Consider the following 12,725-nt stretch of genomic DNA (forward strand, 5'->3'; position numbering starts at 1 on the left):
TTGTTAAATAGCTTTTTTGTTGTTGTTTTGAGATGGAGTCTCACTCTGTCTCCCAGGCTAGAGTGCAGTGGCACGATCTCAGCTCACTGCAAGCTCTGCCTCCCGGTTCACGCCATTCTCCTATCTCGGCCTCCCAAGTAGCTGGGACTACAGGCACCCGTATTTTTAGTCTAGACAGGGTTTCACTGTGTTAGCCAGGATGGTCTCGATCTCCTGACCTCATGATCCACCTGCCTCGGCCTCCCAAAGTGCTGGGATTACAGGCTTGAGCCATTGTGCCCGGCCTCTTTTTTTCTATTTTTAATCCACCCTTGTTAGTGATAACCTATGGTAACCAAAAGGTACTTTGAGGAGCTATAAGTAAAGTGCTACGATCAGTTTTGGCTCTAGTCATCTGGGATTTGAGGGCTGTGTCCCATATCAGGTTTGGTTACCCTATATTACCAGTGATAACATAACACTTTGAGAGTGGAATTACGTTTTAAAGGGGACTTACAGGCACTTCACAAAAGAAAAAATTAGTGAAAACAGGAAAAAAAAAATAAAAATAAAAATAAAAAGTGAAAACAGGAAAAGCATCAGCTACCTAGTAATCAAAGAAATGCAAATTAAAAGGCATTGAGATCTCTTCTTTTTCATGTTAAATTAACCAGAATTTTAAAATACAGGCCCCAGCGTGGTGGCTCAGACCTGTAATCTCAGCACTTAGGGAGGGTGAGACAGGAGGACCACTTAAACCCGGGAGTTTGAGACCAGCCTGGGCAACATAGTGAGACCTATCTCTACAGAGAAAAAAAAAAAAAAGCCCAGCGTGGTGGTGCATGCTTGAAGTCACTGCTACTTGGGAAACTGAGATGGCTGGATCCTTTGAACCCAAGACTTCAAAGCTGCAGTGAGCTATGATCTTGCCACTGTCCTTTTCTCTAGCCTGGGTGACAGAGTGAGACTCTGTCTCAAAAAATAAATAAAATATGCAATGTTCAATTATGGTAAGGTTCTTTTAATGCCAAGAAAGAGTGAATATTACTTTGTAAATGACAATTATATTCCTGATTTTCTTCGTGCTTTTAATGGAAGAAATTGGCCATTACATAACAATAACCCAAAATTTAGAATTTTGAAATTATTTGAATCACTTTTATCTTCTAATGAAACACATTGGCCAGTCACAATGGTTTACACCTGTAATTCCAGCACTTTGGGAGGCTGAGATGGGAGGATATCTTGAGCCCAGGAGTTCGAGGCTGCAGTGAGCTATGATCGTGCCACTGCACTTCAGCCACGGTGACAGAGTGAGACCCCATCTGAGAAATAAAATAAAACATGTTATTTGGATGCTTCTAGGTCAATTGTCATCTTCTACATTCAACTCGGAGAAAAATGAGAGTAGGCGAAAACTGGAACTTCCACGCCTCTCAGAAACCTCTATAAAGGATCGAATGGCCAAGTACCAGGCAGCTGTCTCCAAACAAAGCAGCTCAACCAACTATACAGTATGTGTTCTGCATCATTCATTCATTCATTCATTCATTCTGTCATCCAGCAGATGGTCACTGAGTATTGGAATTAGGAAATGTCACCAGACCCTTACATCTGAGCCCTGGTCCCCTAGCTGTTCTCTGTTCACATGAACCCTACCCTCACTGGATTTGCAGGTCTTACCGTGGTCTAATCTTGACTTTGCTTTCTTAGTCCTCGTTCCCACCCCACTCACTTTTTTTGTGATGTTACCAGTCAGTATCATTGAGAGTTTCCCTGGCTCTTCTACTTAATGTTTGTGTTGTTGTTAAAGAAGTAGTAGTTTGTTAGTTTCAATAGAACTCTTATTTTATCTTGGTTGTTGAGGGAAGAAGGAAGAAGACTGGAGAGCTTATTTTGGTTTTTGAGGAAAGAAAGAAGAAGACTAGAGAGAAATATCAGCTGTGTTCATTAATGAGGGTTTTTTTGTAATTTTTTACTGAGATATAACTCACGTAATATAAAATCACCATTTTAAAGTATACAGTTTTGTGATTTTTAGCATATTCACGTTGTACAACCATTATCACTGTTTAATTCCAGAAGTTTTCTATCACCCTGAAAAGAAACCTCATACCTGTGTAGTCACTCCCAGCTCCCCCGCTCTCATCCCTGACAACCGCTGATCTACCTCCTGTCTTTATGTGTCTGCCTATTTTGGAAATTTCATATGAAGGGGTCATATAGTAGATCATTTACTTAATCTTTAATCCTTATGATGTACTGTTTTCCTGAAGAAGTAGAATAGTAGATAAGAAAAGGGGAGAAATCGCAAGAAGGTGACGTGCTCAGTAAGCATGAAAATTTTGATATTCAGCTGGGTGTGGTGGCTCACGCCTGTAATCCCGGCACTTTGGGAGGCTGAGGCGGGCAGATTGCCTGAGGTCAGGAGTTCGAGACCAGCTTGGCTAACATGGCGAAACCCCGTCTCTACTGAAAATACAAAAATTAGCCAGGTGTGGTGGCAGGCGCCTGTAATCCCAGCTACTTGGTAGGCTGAGGCAGGAGAATCACTGGAACCCAGGAGGCAGATGTTGCAGTGAGCCGAGATTGCGCCTCTACACTCCAGCCTGGGCGACAGAGCAAGACTCCATCTCCAAAAAAAAAAAAAAATTTTTGATATTCAAAATACTATGGAGGGTCCTTCCCCTTTAAGTTGTCCTGTGCTTAACGGGTAAGCTGACACTACAGAACTGCTTAATTGAAGTTACCTTTTAGCCAGGCGCACCAGCTCACACCGTAATCCCAAACTTTGGGAGTGTGAGGCAGGTGGATCATTTGAGGTCAGTAGTTCAGAACCAGCCTGGCCAACATGGTGAAAACCCGTCTCTACTAAAAATACAAAAAGAAAAAAAATTAGCCAGGTGTGGTGGGACACACCTGTAATCCCAGCTACTAGGGAGGCAGAGGCAGGAGAATCACTTGAACCCAGGAGATGGAGGTTACAGTGAGCTGAGATCACACCACTGCACTCCAGCCTGGGTGACAGGGTGAGACTCTATTTCAAAAAAAGAAAACAGACATTACCTTTTAAATGCCATTTATTCATATATATATATATATATATATACACACACACACACATCAATACAAATACACACACACATATTTTTGTATCCTTCAAGCATTTGTTCTAAGATTTCAAATTACAAACCATTAATCTCTTGATGTCCTAATTGTCTAACAAAATCAAAAGAACAGTATTGAATTGTATTTGTTCCTAGGCAGACTGAAATGTGGCGCATGTTGGAAACCATAATGTGTGTTCTGCGAGTTAAGTCTTCTGTTCCCCACATTATTAAGTATACATTCTCTAATAGTATTTGGTGGACTAATTCTCTGGGCAATGAGTAATTTCATCTTGGTTTTTTAACTGTAATTTTAACAACTTTATGTTTTAAGAAGAGATGATGTGTATAAGTCAATTAGCAAAGTGCAGTATCACAGGCTGATAAGCACTGTGAATGTGAAAAGTGAGCAAATTTAGACTTCTCTTAGAAGGCAGGTCGGGAGATACAGCAAATTGGGATCTGTGAAGCTGAACTTCCTCTTGTTACCAGATTGTACTGCTTCTCAGTGCCCTCCTGCTGCAAACATTCCCACCAGGTGACTCCCTATGTGGGGAAACCTGTTGAGTAACTTTTTTCTTTTCTTTTTTTTTTTTTAATTCCTCACCATTTCTGCATTACAGTTCTCCTGCTCTGGAGATTTTAAGAGTTGAAAAGTCTTCAGAAATTCTTGTAAAAACTACATTTTGTTTCATCCCCAAAGAATTTCCCAGGACCCTTAGCAGAATATGGTTGTAACAAGGCACATATATACTCTCTGGCAGCAGTTCTGGAGGTGGGGCTTCCAGACGGGGTCAGGAATGAGTTGTTGGGCTATATAATGTTCTACAGTGCTAGTTGCCAGCTTCTCCTCACAGCTGCACCTCCAGAGCTGTGGACAGTAATCTGGAATACCGTCCCTAGGTGACTAAGTCATACTCACATTCCTTTCATTGGCCCTGTGGCCATAAATTGTTTCCTCCCATGCCTAAAGAGTCACAGAGAACAGAAAAGTACTAGATTACTACATATTAACAGATCAATGGTAGGAAATGTCTATAGTCATTGACCTCTATGTTGATTTTATTTTATTTTATTTTTTTATTTTGAGATGGAGTTTGGCTCTTGTTCCCCAGGCTGGAGTGCAGTGGCATGATCTCGGCTCACTGCAACCTCTGCCTCCCGGATTCAAGCGATTCTCCTGCCTCAGCCTCCTGAGTAGCTGGGATTACAGACATGTGCCACCACACCCGGCTAATTTTTTGTATTTTTAGTAGCGGTGGGGTTTCACCATGTTGGCCAGGCTGATCTTGAACTCCTGACTTCAGGCGATCCACCCGCCTCAGCCTCCCAAAGTGCTGGAATTACAGGCGTGAGCCACTGCGCCCAGGCTCTATGTTGATTTTAGATATAATAGATGGAGTTAATTATAATATTCGCCCCAGTGTCCTTGCAAGGAAAAAAATGCAATTTGCTTATTCCTTATGACAATAAAATGCATGCTTTTTAATGTTGAGGCTCTGTTATAAGAAGTAAAATAAATTATGTCTTTAGTACAATATATGAATAGTATGTGAAAAACATGTTTTTGAAAGTCCCACCAAAAAGGTTGCTTTATGGTATCATTAAATATAATTTCAGTTTTTATATGTATACATCATCCCTGTCTCTCTTTCCAGGCCGGGCATTTATATATGTATGGTCAGTATATTTTCTATTATTGGCACTTGGCATCTCCTTTCCCCTGCTCCAGAATGGTCTTTTCTGATAAAACTCACAAGCTTTGCATTACCACAAGCTCTGCTGCTAGAAGAGTGAATCACAAGAATGTTGTATGCTTGGGGTGTTCTGTGTGCCTGTGTTGATATGTCTGTATTCTAATGAGCAATCCAGTTTTACACTAGCATACAGATATTTAACTCTGAGGTATGTGTCCACAAAGCTGCTTTTGTCATTTCACTAGGGTTTTGCTTGTGAGAGTTAGGGGGTTGATTTGACCTGAGGCTTCTTAGAAGAATTTTTTAACATTCCGAGTTTATCTAATAGATGTGCTATGAAGAGAATAGAATGATGGGACTTTAAAATTTTTTTTACAGTTATTTTTATTTTGTAGAATGAGTTGAAAGCCAGTGGTGGTGAAATCAAAATTCATAAAATGGAGCAAAAGGAGAATGTGCCCCCAGGTCCTGAGGTCTGCATCACCCATCAGGAAGGGGAAAAGGTAGGTTGAAAAGTCTGATGTCCAGTTGCCAAGAAAGCATGTGTTCTAAATTAGATGCTTGAAATTAGAAACAATTCTAACTCTAGGCTGTAGAGTGTCTGGGAATTTGGTAACAGCTGCCAGGACAGATTGTCATTTTTGCAGGTCACATAATTTCAGTTGAGGAGCTCTGCAACTTATAGCTGACCGAATAATGAACCTTCATTGGAAAATTATTTTGTTCAGCAGATGCTCAGAAGGCAAAGAACTGAAGTGATTTTAAAGAATCTATTTGGAGGCTGGGCACAGTGGCTCACGCCTGTAATCCCAGCACTCGGGGGGCCGAGGCAGGTGGATCACCTGAGGTCAGGAGTTCAAGACCAGCCTGGCCCACATGGTGAAACCCTGTCTCTACTAAAAGTATAAATATTAGCCAGGTGTAGGGGTGCACACCCATAATCCCAGCTACTCAGGAGACTGTGGCAGGAGAATCGCTTGAACCCGGGAAGTGAAGGTTGCAGTGAGCTGAGTGCACTGCACTCCAGCCCGGGTGACAGAGCAAGACTCTGTCTCAAAGATAAATAAATACATAAAATAAAAATCTATTTGGGGCCGGGCGCGGTGGCTCAAGCCTGTAATCCCAGCACTCTGGGAGGCCGAGACGGGTGGATCACGAGGTCAGGAGATCGAGACCATCCTGGCTAACACGGTGAAACCCCGTCTCTACTAAAAAAATACAAAAACCTAGCCGGGCGAGGTGGCGGGCGCCTGTAGTCCCAGCTACTCAGGAGGCTGAGGCAGGAGAATGGTGTGAACCCGGGAGGCAGAGCTTGCAGTGAGCTGAGATCCGGCCACTGCATTCCAGCCTGGGCGACAGAGCGAGACTCCGTCTCAAAAAAAAAAAAAAAAAAATCAATTTGGGCCGAGTGTGGTGGCTCACGCCTGTAATCCCAGCACTTTGGGAGGCCAAGGCAGGCGGATCACCTGAGGTTGGGAGTGTGAGACAAGTCTGACCAATATGAGAAACCCCATCTCTGCTAAAAATACAAAAAATTAGCCAGGCATGGTGGTGCATGCCTGTAATCCCAGCTACTCGGAGGCTGAGACAGTTGAATCGCTTGAACCCGGGAGGCGGAGGTTGCAGTGGACTGAGGTCGTGCCCTTGCACTCTAGCCTAAGCAACAAGAGCAAAACTCCATCTCAAAAAAAAAAAAATCTATTTGGGAAAGCATAGAGTCAGGGCAACTTGATTCCATGCTCCTGGGAAAAATAATTTACAAAAATAAAAATATGTTTGATTAGAGATTATCTTCAGATACTCATATATTCTTAATTTAAGTAAACATTTAACACATTTTGTACAAGAAAATCTTACTCTTTCACTCATATTATTATTAAAGGCAGTCACTATGCTAAGTAAGCATAGGAAATAATAAGCTTAAAAACTTATTGACAAATCATTCCATGTGGTCTTTATGTGCAACGCTAACTCTCTCCTTCTGCCTATCTCTCACCGCAGCCTATGTGTACCTCATGCTCTAGCCAAGCCAGCAAACCTGTAATTCTGGCCGGGCACGGTCGCTCATGGCTATAATCCCAGCACTTTGGGAAGCTGAGGTGGGTGGATCACGTGCGGTCAGGAGTTCAAGACCAGCCTGTAGAGGAGAGATTAATAAGAGGTCAGCTATCATAAAAATGTATGATAGGTGCTGTGAGGCTGTGAGAGGGTTATACAGGACCACAGAAGCTCAGAGTGAAGACATTTAACCTGACTTCCTCAAGAAGGTGATGTCTGAGCTGAGTCTTGAAGAATGTGTGGAAGTAGGCCAAGTGAGTGAGGGGAAGGTTGAGTTAGAAATAGAAGGATATTCCGGACAGATACAACAGAGATTTGAAAACCAGAGATGACGGCTTACTGAGGAATTACAGGGATTGTTTGTTTGTTTGTTTGGAGATGGAGTCTCGCTCTGTCACCCAGGCTGGAGTGCAGTGGCGTGATCTCGGCTCACTACAACCTCTGCCTCCCAGGTTCAAGCGATTCTCCTGCCTCAGCCTCCCGAGTAACTGGGATTACGTGTGCGCACCACCACGTCTGACTAATTTTTGTATTTTTAGTAGAGATGGTAGAGTCATGTTGGCCAGGCTGGTCTTGAACTCCTGACGTCACGTGATCCGCCCGCCTCAGCTTCCCAACGTGCTGGGATTATAGCTGTGATCCACCGTGCCTGGCCAGAATTACAGGTTTGATGGCTTGGCTGGAGCGTGAGGTACTCATAGGCTGCGGTGAGAGATAGGCGGAAGGAGAGGGCTAGGGTAAGGCCTGGAAAATCTTTATATGCCACCCTTAAGGGTTTGGATGTAGTGCAGCAGGGGAAAGTCACTAAAAGATTTTAAGCAAATCACATTTGTGTGTTACGTATTTATCATTAGATGAATGGCTTAATTGAAATAAGTAACAATATTTATGTCAGGGGAATTATCATGTTCTCTACCATTGCCCATTGCCCAGTCCTTTTAATCTTTCAGTCAATATGATAATCAAATGTTAGATGAGGAGAAAGGGTTTTCAAATCTATTACAGTGATTTAATCTTAGGAGAAAAGCCATTGCTTCTGTTACACATATTGACACTCTTGACTCCATTCTTCCAAAAGATAGGGAGATCATTAAAATGGGTTAAGACCAACAGTTCTCAAGCTTAGTTGGAATTTGTATTTTTAAAATTTTTTTAGAGACGAGGTCTTGCTCTGTCACCCAGGCTGGAGTGCAGTAGTGTGATCATAGCTCACTGTAGCCTCCAACTCCTGGGCTCAAGTAATCTTCCTGCCTCAGCCTCCCAAGTGGCTGGGACTATAGATGTGCGCCACCACGCCTATATTTTTATCTTTATTTTTTGTAGAGACAGGGTTTCACTATAATTCTCAGAATGGTCTCAAACTTCCGGCTTCAAGCGATCCCCCCAGCCTCAGCCTCCCAAAGTGCTGGAAGTACAGACGTGAACCACTGCGCCCTGTCTCAAACTTATTTGACTACAACAGACTTTACAAAGTAGGATGGTATATTGTCAGAATACTAACAGGAACTCATGAGATATACTACACACTTGAATCAAAGCAGACCCACAGAAAAATGGTCTCAGACTGATGGCTACAACATTTGATTCAAAGACCAGAACAGAAAAAATATATATATTAGAATAAATTAGTGTATTTTATAAAAACATCACAAATGTATGTTGGAATAACAAGACAAAATACTTGGCAGCCATGTGTTACCTGATCCTATAGTCTCCCATAAATTGCATATATCCTTGCAACAGTGGACTCAGGCATTAGGCCATGAGGCACATGCCATGTATTAAGTTAATTATCTTGTTAAACTGTCTGTTTTCTCATGTTTTAAATGGGAGATTATTTCTTAAGAATAACTGACTAAATATTTTTGAAGTTTTTCTTATATACATAAAAAAAAACAGAAATTTTTAGAGAAAAATATTCCCAGTGTTGAAATATCCCCATCTTTATCCCAGGAGCAGTAGTTTTGGAAACAGTCATTTGGGAAATAATGCTTGAATTGTCCCTGTATCTAAATTCATGTTTCCTTCTTCATTGTCTTCATGCTGATTTGAAACTGGAACTCTGAACTGAACTGGAAGATTAGAACATTTTAATTATAGCCTAAAAGGACATTAGTGCAATTGTGAATCATGAAGTGGGTGGGGAAGAAAGGAGGTAAAGACAATACATATTCTTCAAGCACATGCTGTAGGTTTACAAACCCTCAGCTGCCTTAAAATTCGCAATATTTTTCAGACCCTTAGCTATCCTTTTGGCTGTTTGCCTAGCTTTTGTTAACCAATACCTAAGTGTTATTTGAACTTTGGCTTGTTAAAAAAAAAAAGGACATTTGCCTGGCAAGGTGGCTCACGCCTGTAATCCTAGCACTTTGGGAACTCAAGGTGGGCAGATCACCTGAGGTCAGGAGTCTAAGACCATCCTGGCCAACATAGTGAAACCCTACTCTACTAAAAATACAAAAATTAGCCAGATGTGGTGATGGGCACCTGTAATCCCAGCTACTCGGGAGACTGAGGCAGGAGAATCACTTGAACCCAGGAGGCAGAGGTTGCAGTGAGCTGAGATTGCACCATTGGATTCCAGCCTTGCAACAGAGCAAGACTCCATTAAAAAAAAAAAAAAAAAAAAAAAAAAAAAAAAAAAAAAAGCAGAGTTTACCTCACGGGTTCAAGGTGACCAAATTAGAAGTGAGAGAAGAACATCCTGGGATGGAGGTACCTACTAATTCTCAAGAACTGAAGAGCTTTTTGTAGGCATGCCCAACTTTCAGAAAATTTATTTCATATCATTAGATAAAATAGCACATTTGTAAGGCGGTCAGTTGAATACCTGGCACATAGTAAACACCCGATCAGTGCTGGCTGTAATTATACCGGTTTATTTTATACCATGTCAGAATTCCTGTAATGAAGAGAGTAGCAGAAAAAATGACCATGCTGAAATTCAGGTGCAGTCAGCCAGCAACTTAATCTTCATTGTAAATCTATTCAGTTTGTCAGACATCCTGATAAAAACACTCAGCCTTGCCCATAAAATCCATGGCATCTGAATAAAAGGAAATTATGTGAAGAGTGCACATTGGGTCACCTGTTGACTCTTCATGATTTTGGATGTGAAGTAAGATACCAGGAAGTCGTGGGGGCCAGTAGAAAGGAGAGAGAGCTCTAGTAGAGAATTCTTTTATTTAAATTTGATGGCTTTTGGGAAAATGATATATACACCTATACGTAAGATCTGCCATCCTGTTAAACATTGCCATTTTGAGACTGGGATTAAAAGGGAAACTGTCCTCGAAGATAATACTGAGGTTAGTTTTAGGTAAATTGTTTTATAACTATCAAAAGGTCTTCTATATGGGCAAATTCGTTTCAGCAGGATGTAGTTGGTTGGGAAATAAAAATTAGGAAAATTAAAAAATAAGAATAGTTCCTAAATGTAAATATTCTACCTTTCCTTGGAGTGAGTTATGGTTATATGGTGAGGAGCTTTGCTTTCCTTGATAGAGGGCTTTGTTTTGCTTTGTTTTTTGAGAGCGGAAAAATATGGTTTAGAAGTTGTTTTATAAAGGAAGATGATGCACACTTTTGGCAGTTGAGTGCAGTCTGTTTCTCGGGTTACTCTGTAATTGAGAGGCATGTTAATATCCTCATAAAAGACATTTTGCTGCCTCTTGTTTAAATGCTCAGCTGTTCTGGTGCCCGCTATTTCCCCCAGGCAGCCAGTGACTGACTGGAGTCAGCAGGTTTTTATGGTATTAACAGCAGTTTGCTCTTTTATTTTTAATATGACTCTTAATCCACCCCACACCTTTTTTTTTTTTTTGTAGATTTCTGCAACTGAGAATAGCCTGGCAGTCCGTTCCACCCCCGCTGAAGATGACTTCCGTAAGCATTCTTTCTTAGATCTGGAAGATGAGGTCCTTGTTTTCCATCTGTATTTGGTTCAGGAGTGTTCCCATTACTGTCACTGCTGAGAACATACTAAATCCTCTACTTGCATTTGAGGGCTGATGCTTGAATATCCTTTACACACTTCATGGCTTAGAGAGAAGTTAAATTCAATTAAATATAGTTAACTGGGGACAAACTGAATACTTGTAATGCTTCTCTCATTGAATTTATCCTACTTTTTGTACCAAACCCTTTCAGAGTTAAAGCTGTATAAACTGATTTTGAAGTTTCATTTTAACAGAAGTTTGGCCAGTACAGATTTTATTCATTTATAATGTTATCCATAAATACCTATTCTTTAGTGAATAAGTATTTGAATAATCTGTTAAAGATATATTTTTTTCCCTGTTTATCTAAAGGTATATTATAGTCAACCTCCTAGCCAGGTTCTAGGGATTTTCCTGCTGACAGTGAATTTTGTCACCTTTCATCCTATTTTGGAGTCATTTTAAGCCTCCCTTTTCCCAAAGACAAAAATGTTTTTTGTTTTGTTTTGTTTTTTTACTTGACTATGTCCATTTTTGATTCTGATTTTCAGTATAACTTTTTATTTTCGTTTTTTAGAGACAGGGTCTCGTTCTGTTGCCCAGGCTGGAGTGCAGTGGTGTGATCATAGCTCCCTGCTGCCTCAAACTCCTGGGCTCAAGCAACCCTCCCACTGTGTTGCCCATTCTGGTCTCCAACTCCTGGCCTCAAGCAACCCTCCCACTGCAGCCTCTCAAAGTGTTGAGATTACGGGCGTGAGCCACTGTGCCCAGCCAATTTAAAAATATATGTTGCTGGGCCAGGTGCAGTGGCTTACACCTATAATTCCAGCACTTTGGGAGGCCTAGGTGGGTGGATCACTTGAGGTCAGGAATTCAAGACAAGCCTGGCCAATATGGTGAAACCCTGGCTCTACTAAACATACAAAAATTAGCCAGGCATGGTGGTAGGCGCCTGTAATCCCGGCTACTCAGAAGACTGAGGCAGGAGAATTGCTTAAATCCAGGAGGTGGAGGTTGCAGTGAGCCGAGATCACACCATTGCACTCCAGCCTGGGCTGCAGAGCAAGACTCCGCCTCAAAACAAACAAACAAACAAAAAAAAAAAAATATATATATATATATATATATATATGTTGCTGGCCCAGCACGGTGGCTCACACCTGTAATCCCAGCACTTTGGGAGGCCGAGGCGGGCAGATCACCTGAGGTCAGGAGTTCAAGTCCAGCCTGGTCAACATGGTAAAACCCCATCTCTATTAAAAACACAAAAAGTTAGCTGGGTGTGGTAGTGGGTGCCTGTAGTCCCAGCTACTCAGGAGGCTGAGGCAAGAGAATTGCTTGAACCCAGGAGGCAGAGGCTGCAGTGAGCCAAGATCATGCCACTGCACTCCAGCCTGGGCAACAGAGTGAAAATCCATCTAAAAATAATAATAATTATTATATATATATGTTTCCTGGCGCCATGGCTCATGCCTGTAATCTTTGGGAGGCTGAGGCAGGCGGTTTGCTTGAGCTCAGGAGTTGGACACCATGGCAACATGGTGAAGCCCTGTCTCTACCAAAAGTACCAAAACTTAGCTGGGCGTAGTGGCGTGCATCTGTGGTCCCAGCTATTAGGGAGGCTGAGGCAGGAGCATCACTTGAGCCCAGGAGGCAGAGGTTGCAGTGAGCCAAGATCATGCCACTGCACTCCAGCCTGGGTGACAGAGGGAGACTCTGTCTGGAAAAAAAAAAAAAAAAAAAAAAAAAATATATATATATATATATATATATATGTATCATATATATATGAATTTCTTGTAGGTCACAAGACAAAAAAGAAAAATATATATATGTGGATTTCTAGCGTCTCCCCAGGCTAATTAGTTTAGTGGACACTGAAAACCCCACAACTAAAATAGAATTATGAATTAAACAGATCTCTAGTAAATCCTATCTTAAAATTT

At 41.6% G+C, this 12,725-nt stretch overlaps 1 protein-coding gene across 3 annotated transcripts in view; it reads left to right on the forward strand.

Annotated features, from left to right (window-relative positions):
* The window catches only part of LIMA1 (LIM domain and actin binding 1), a 103,211-nt gene that overhangs the window by 73,355 nt on the left and 17,131 nt on the right, over positions 1-12,725 (forward strand). For all 3 annotated transcript variants that reach the window (XM_030939414.1, XM_010385349.2, XM_030939415.1), the window contains 3 exons: positions 1,345-1,493; positions 5,179-5,286; positions 10,669-10,726. In XM_030939414.1, the coding sequence (XP_030795274.1) occupies positions 1,345-1,493; positions 5,179-5,286; positions 10,669-10,726 (315 nt within the window). The remainder of the gene's footprint in view (positions 1-1,344; positions 1,494-5,178; positions 5,287-10,668; positions 10,727-12,725) is intronic.

Source organism: Rhinopithecus roxellana, chromosome 10, assembly GCF_007565055.1.
Source record: "Rhinopithecus roxellana isolate Shanxi Qingling chromosome 10, ASM756505v1, whole genome shotgun sequence".
Classification (NCBI taxonomy): Eukaryota; Metazoa; Chordata; class Mammalia; order Primates; family Cercopithecidae; genus Rhinopithecus; species Rhinopithecus roxellana.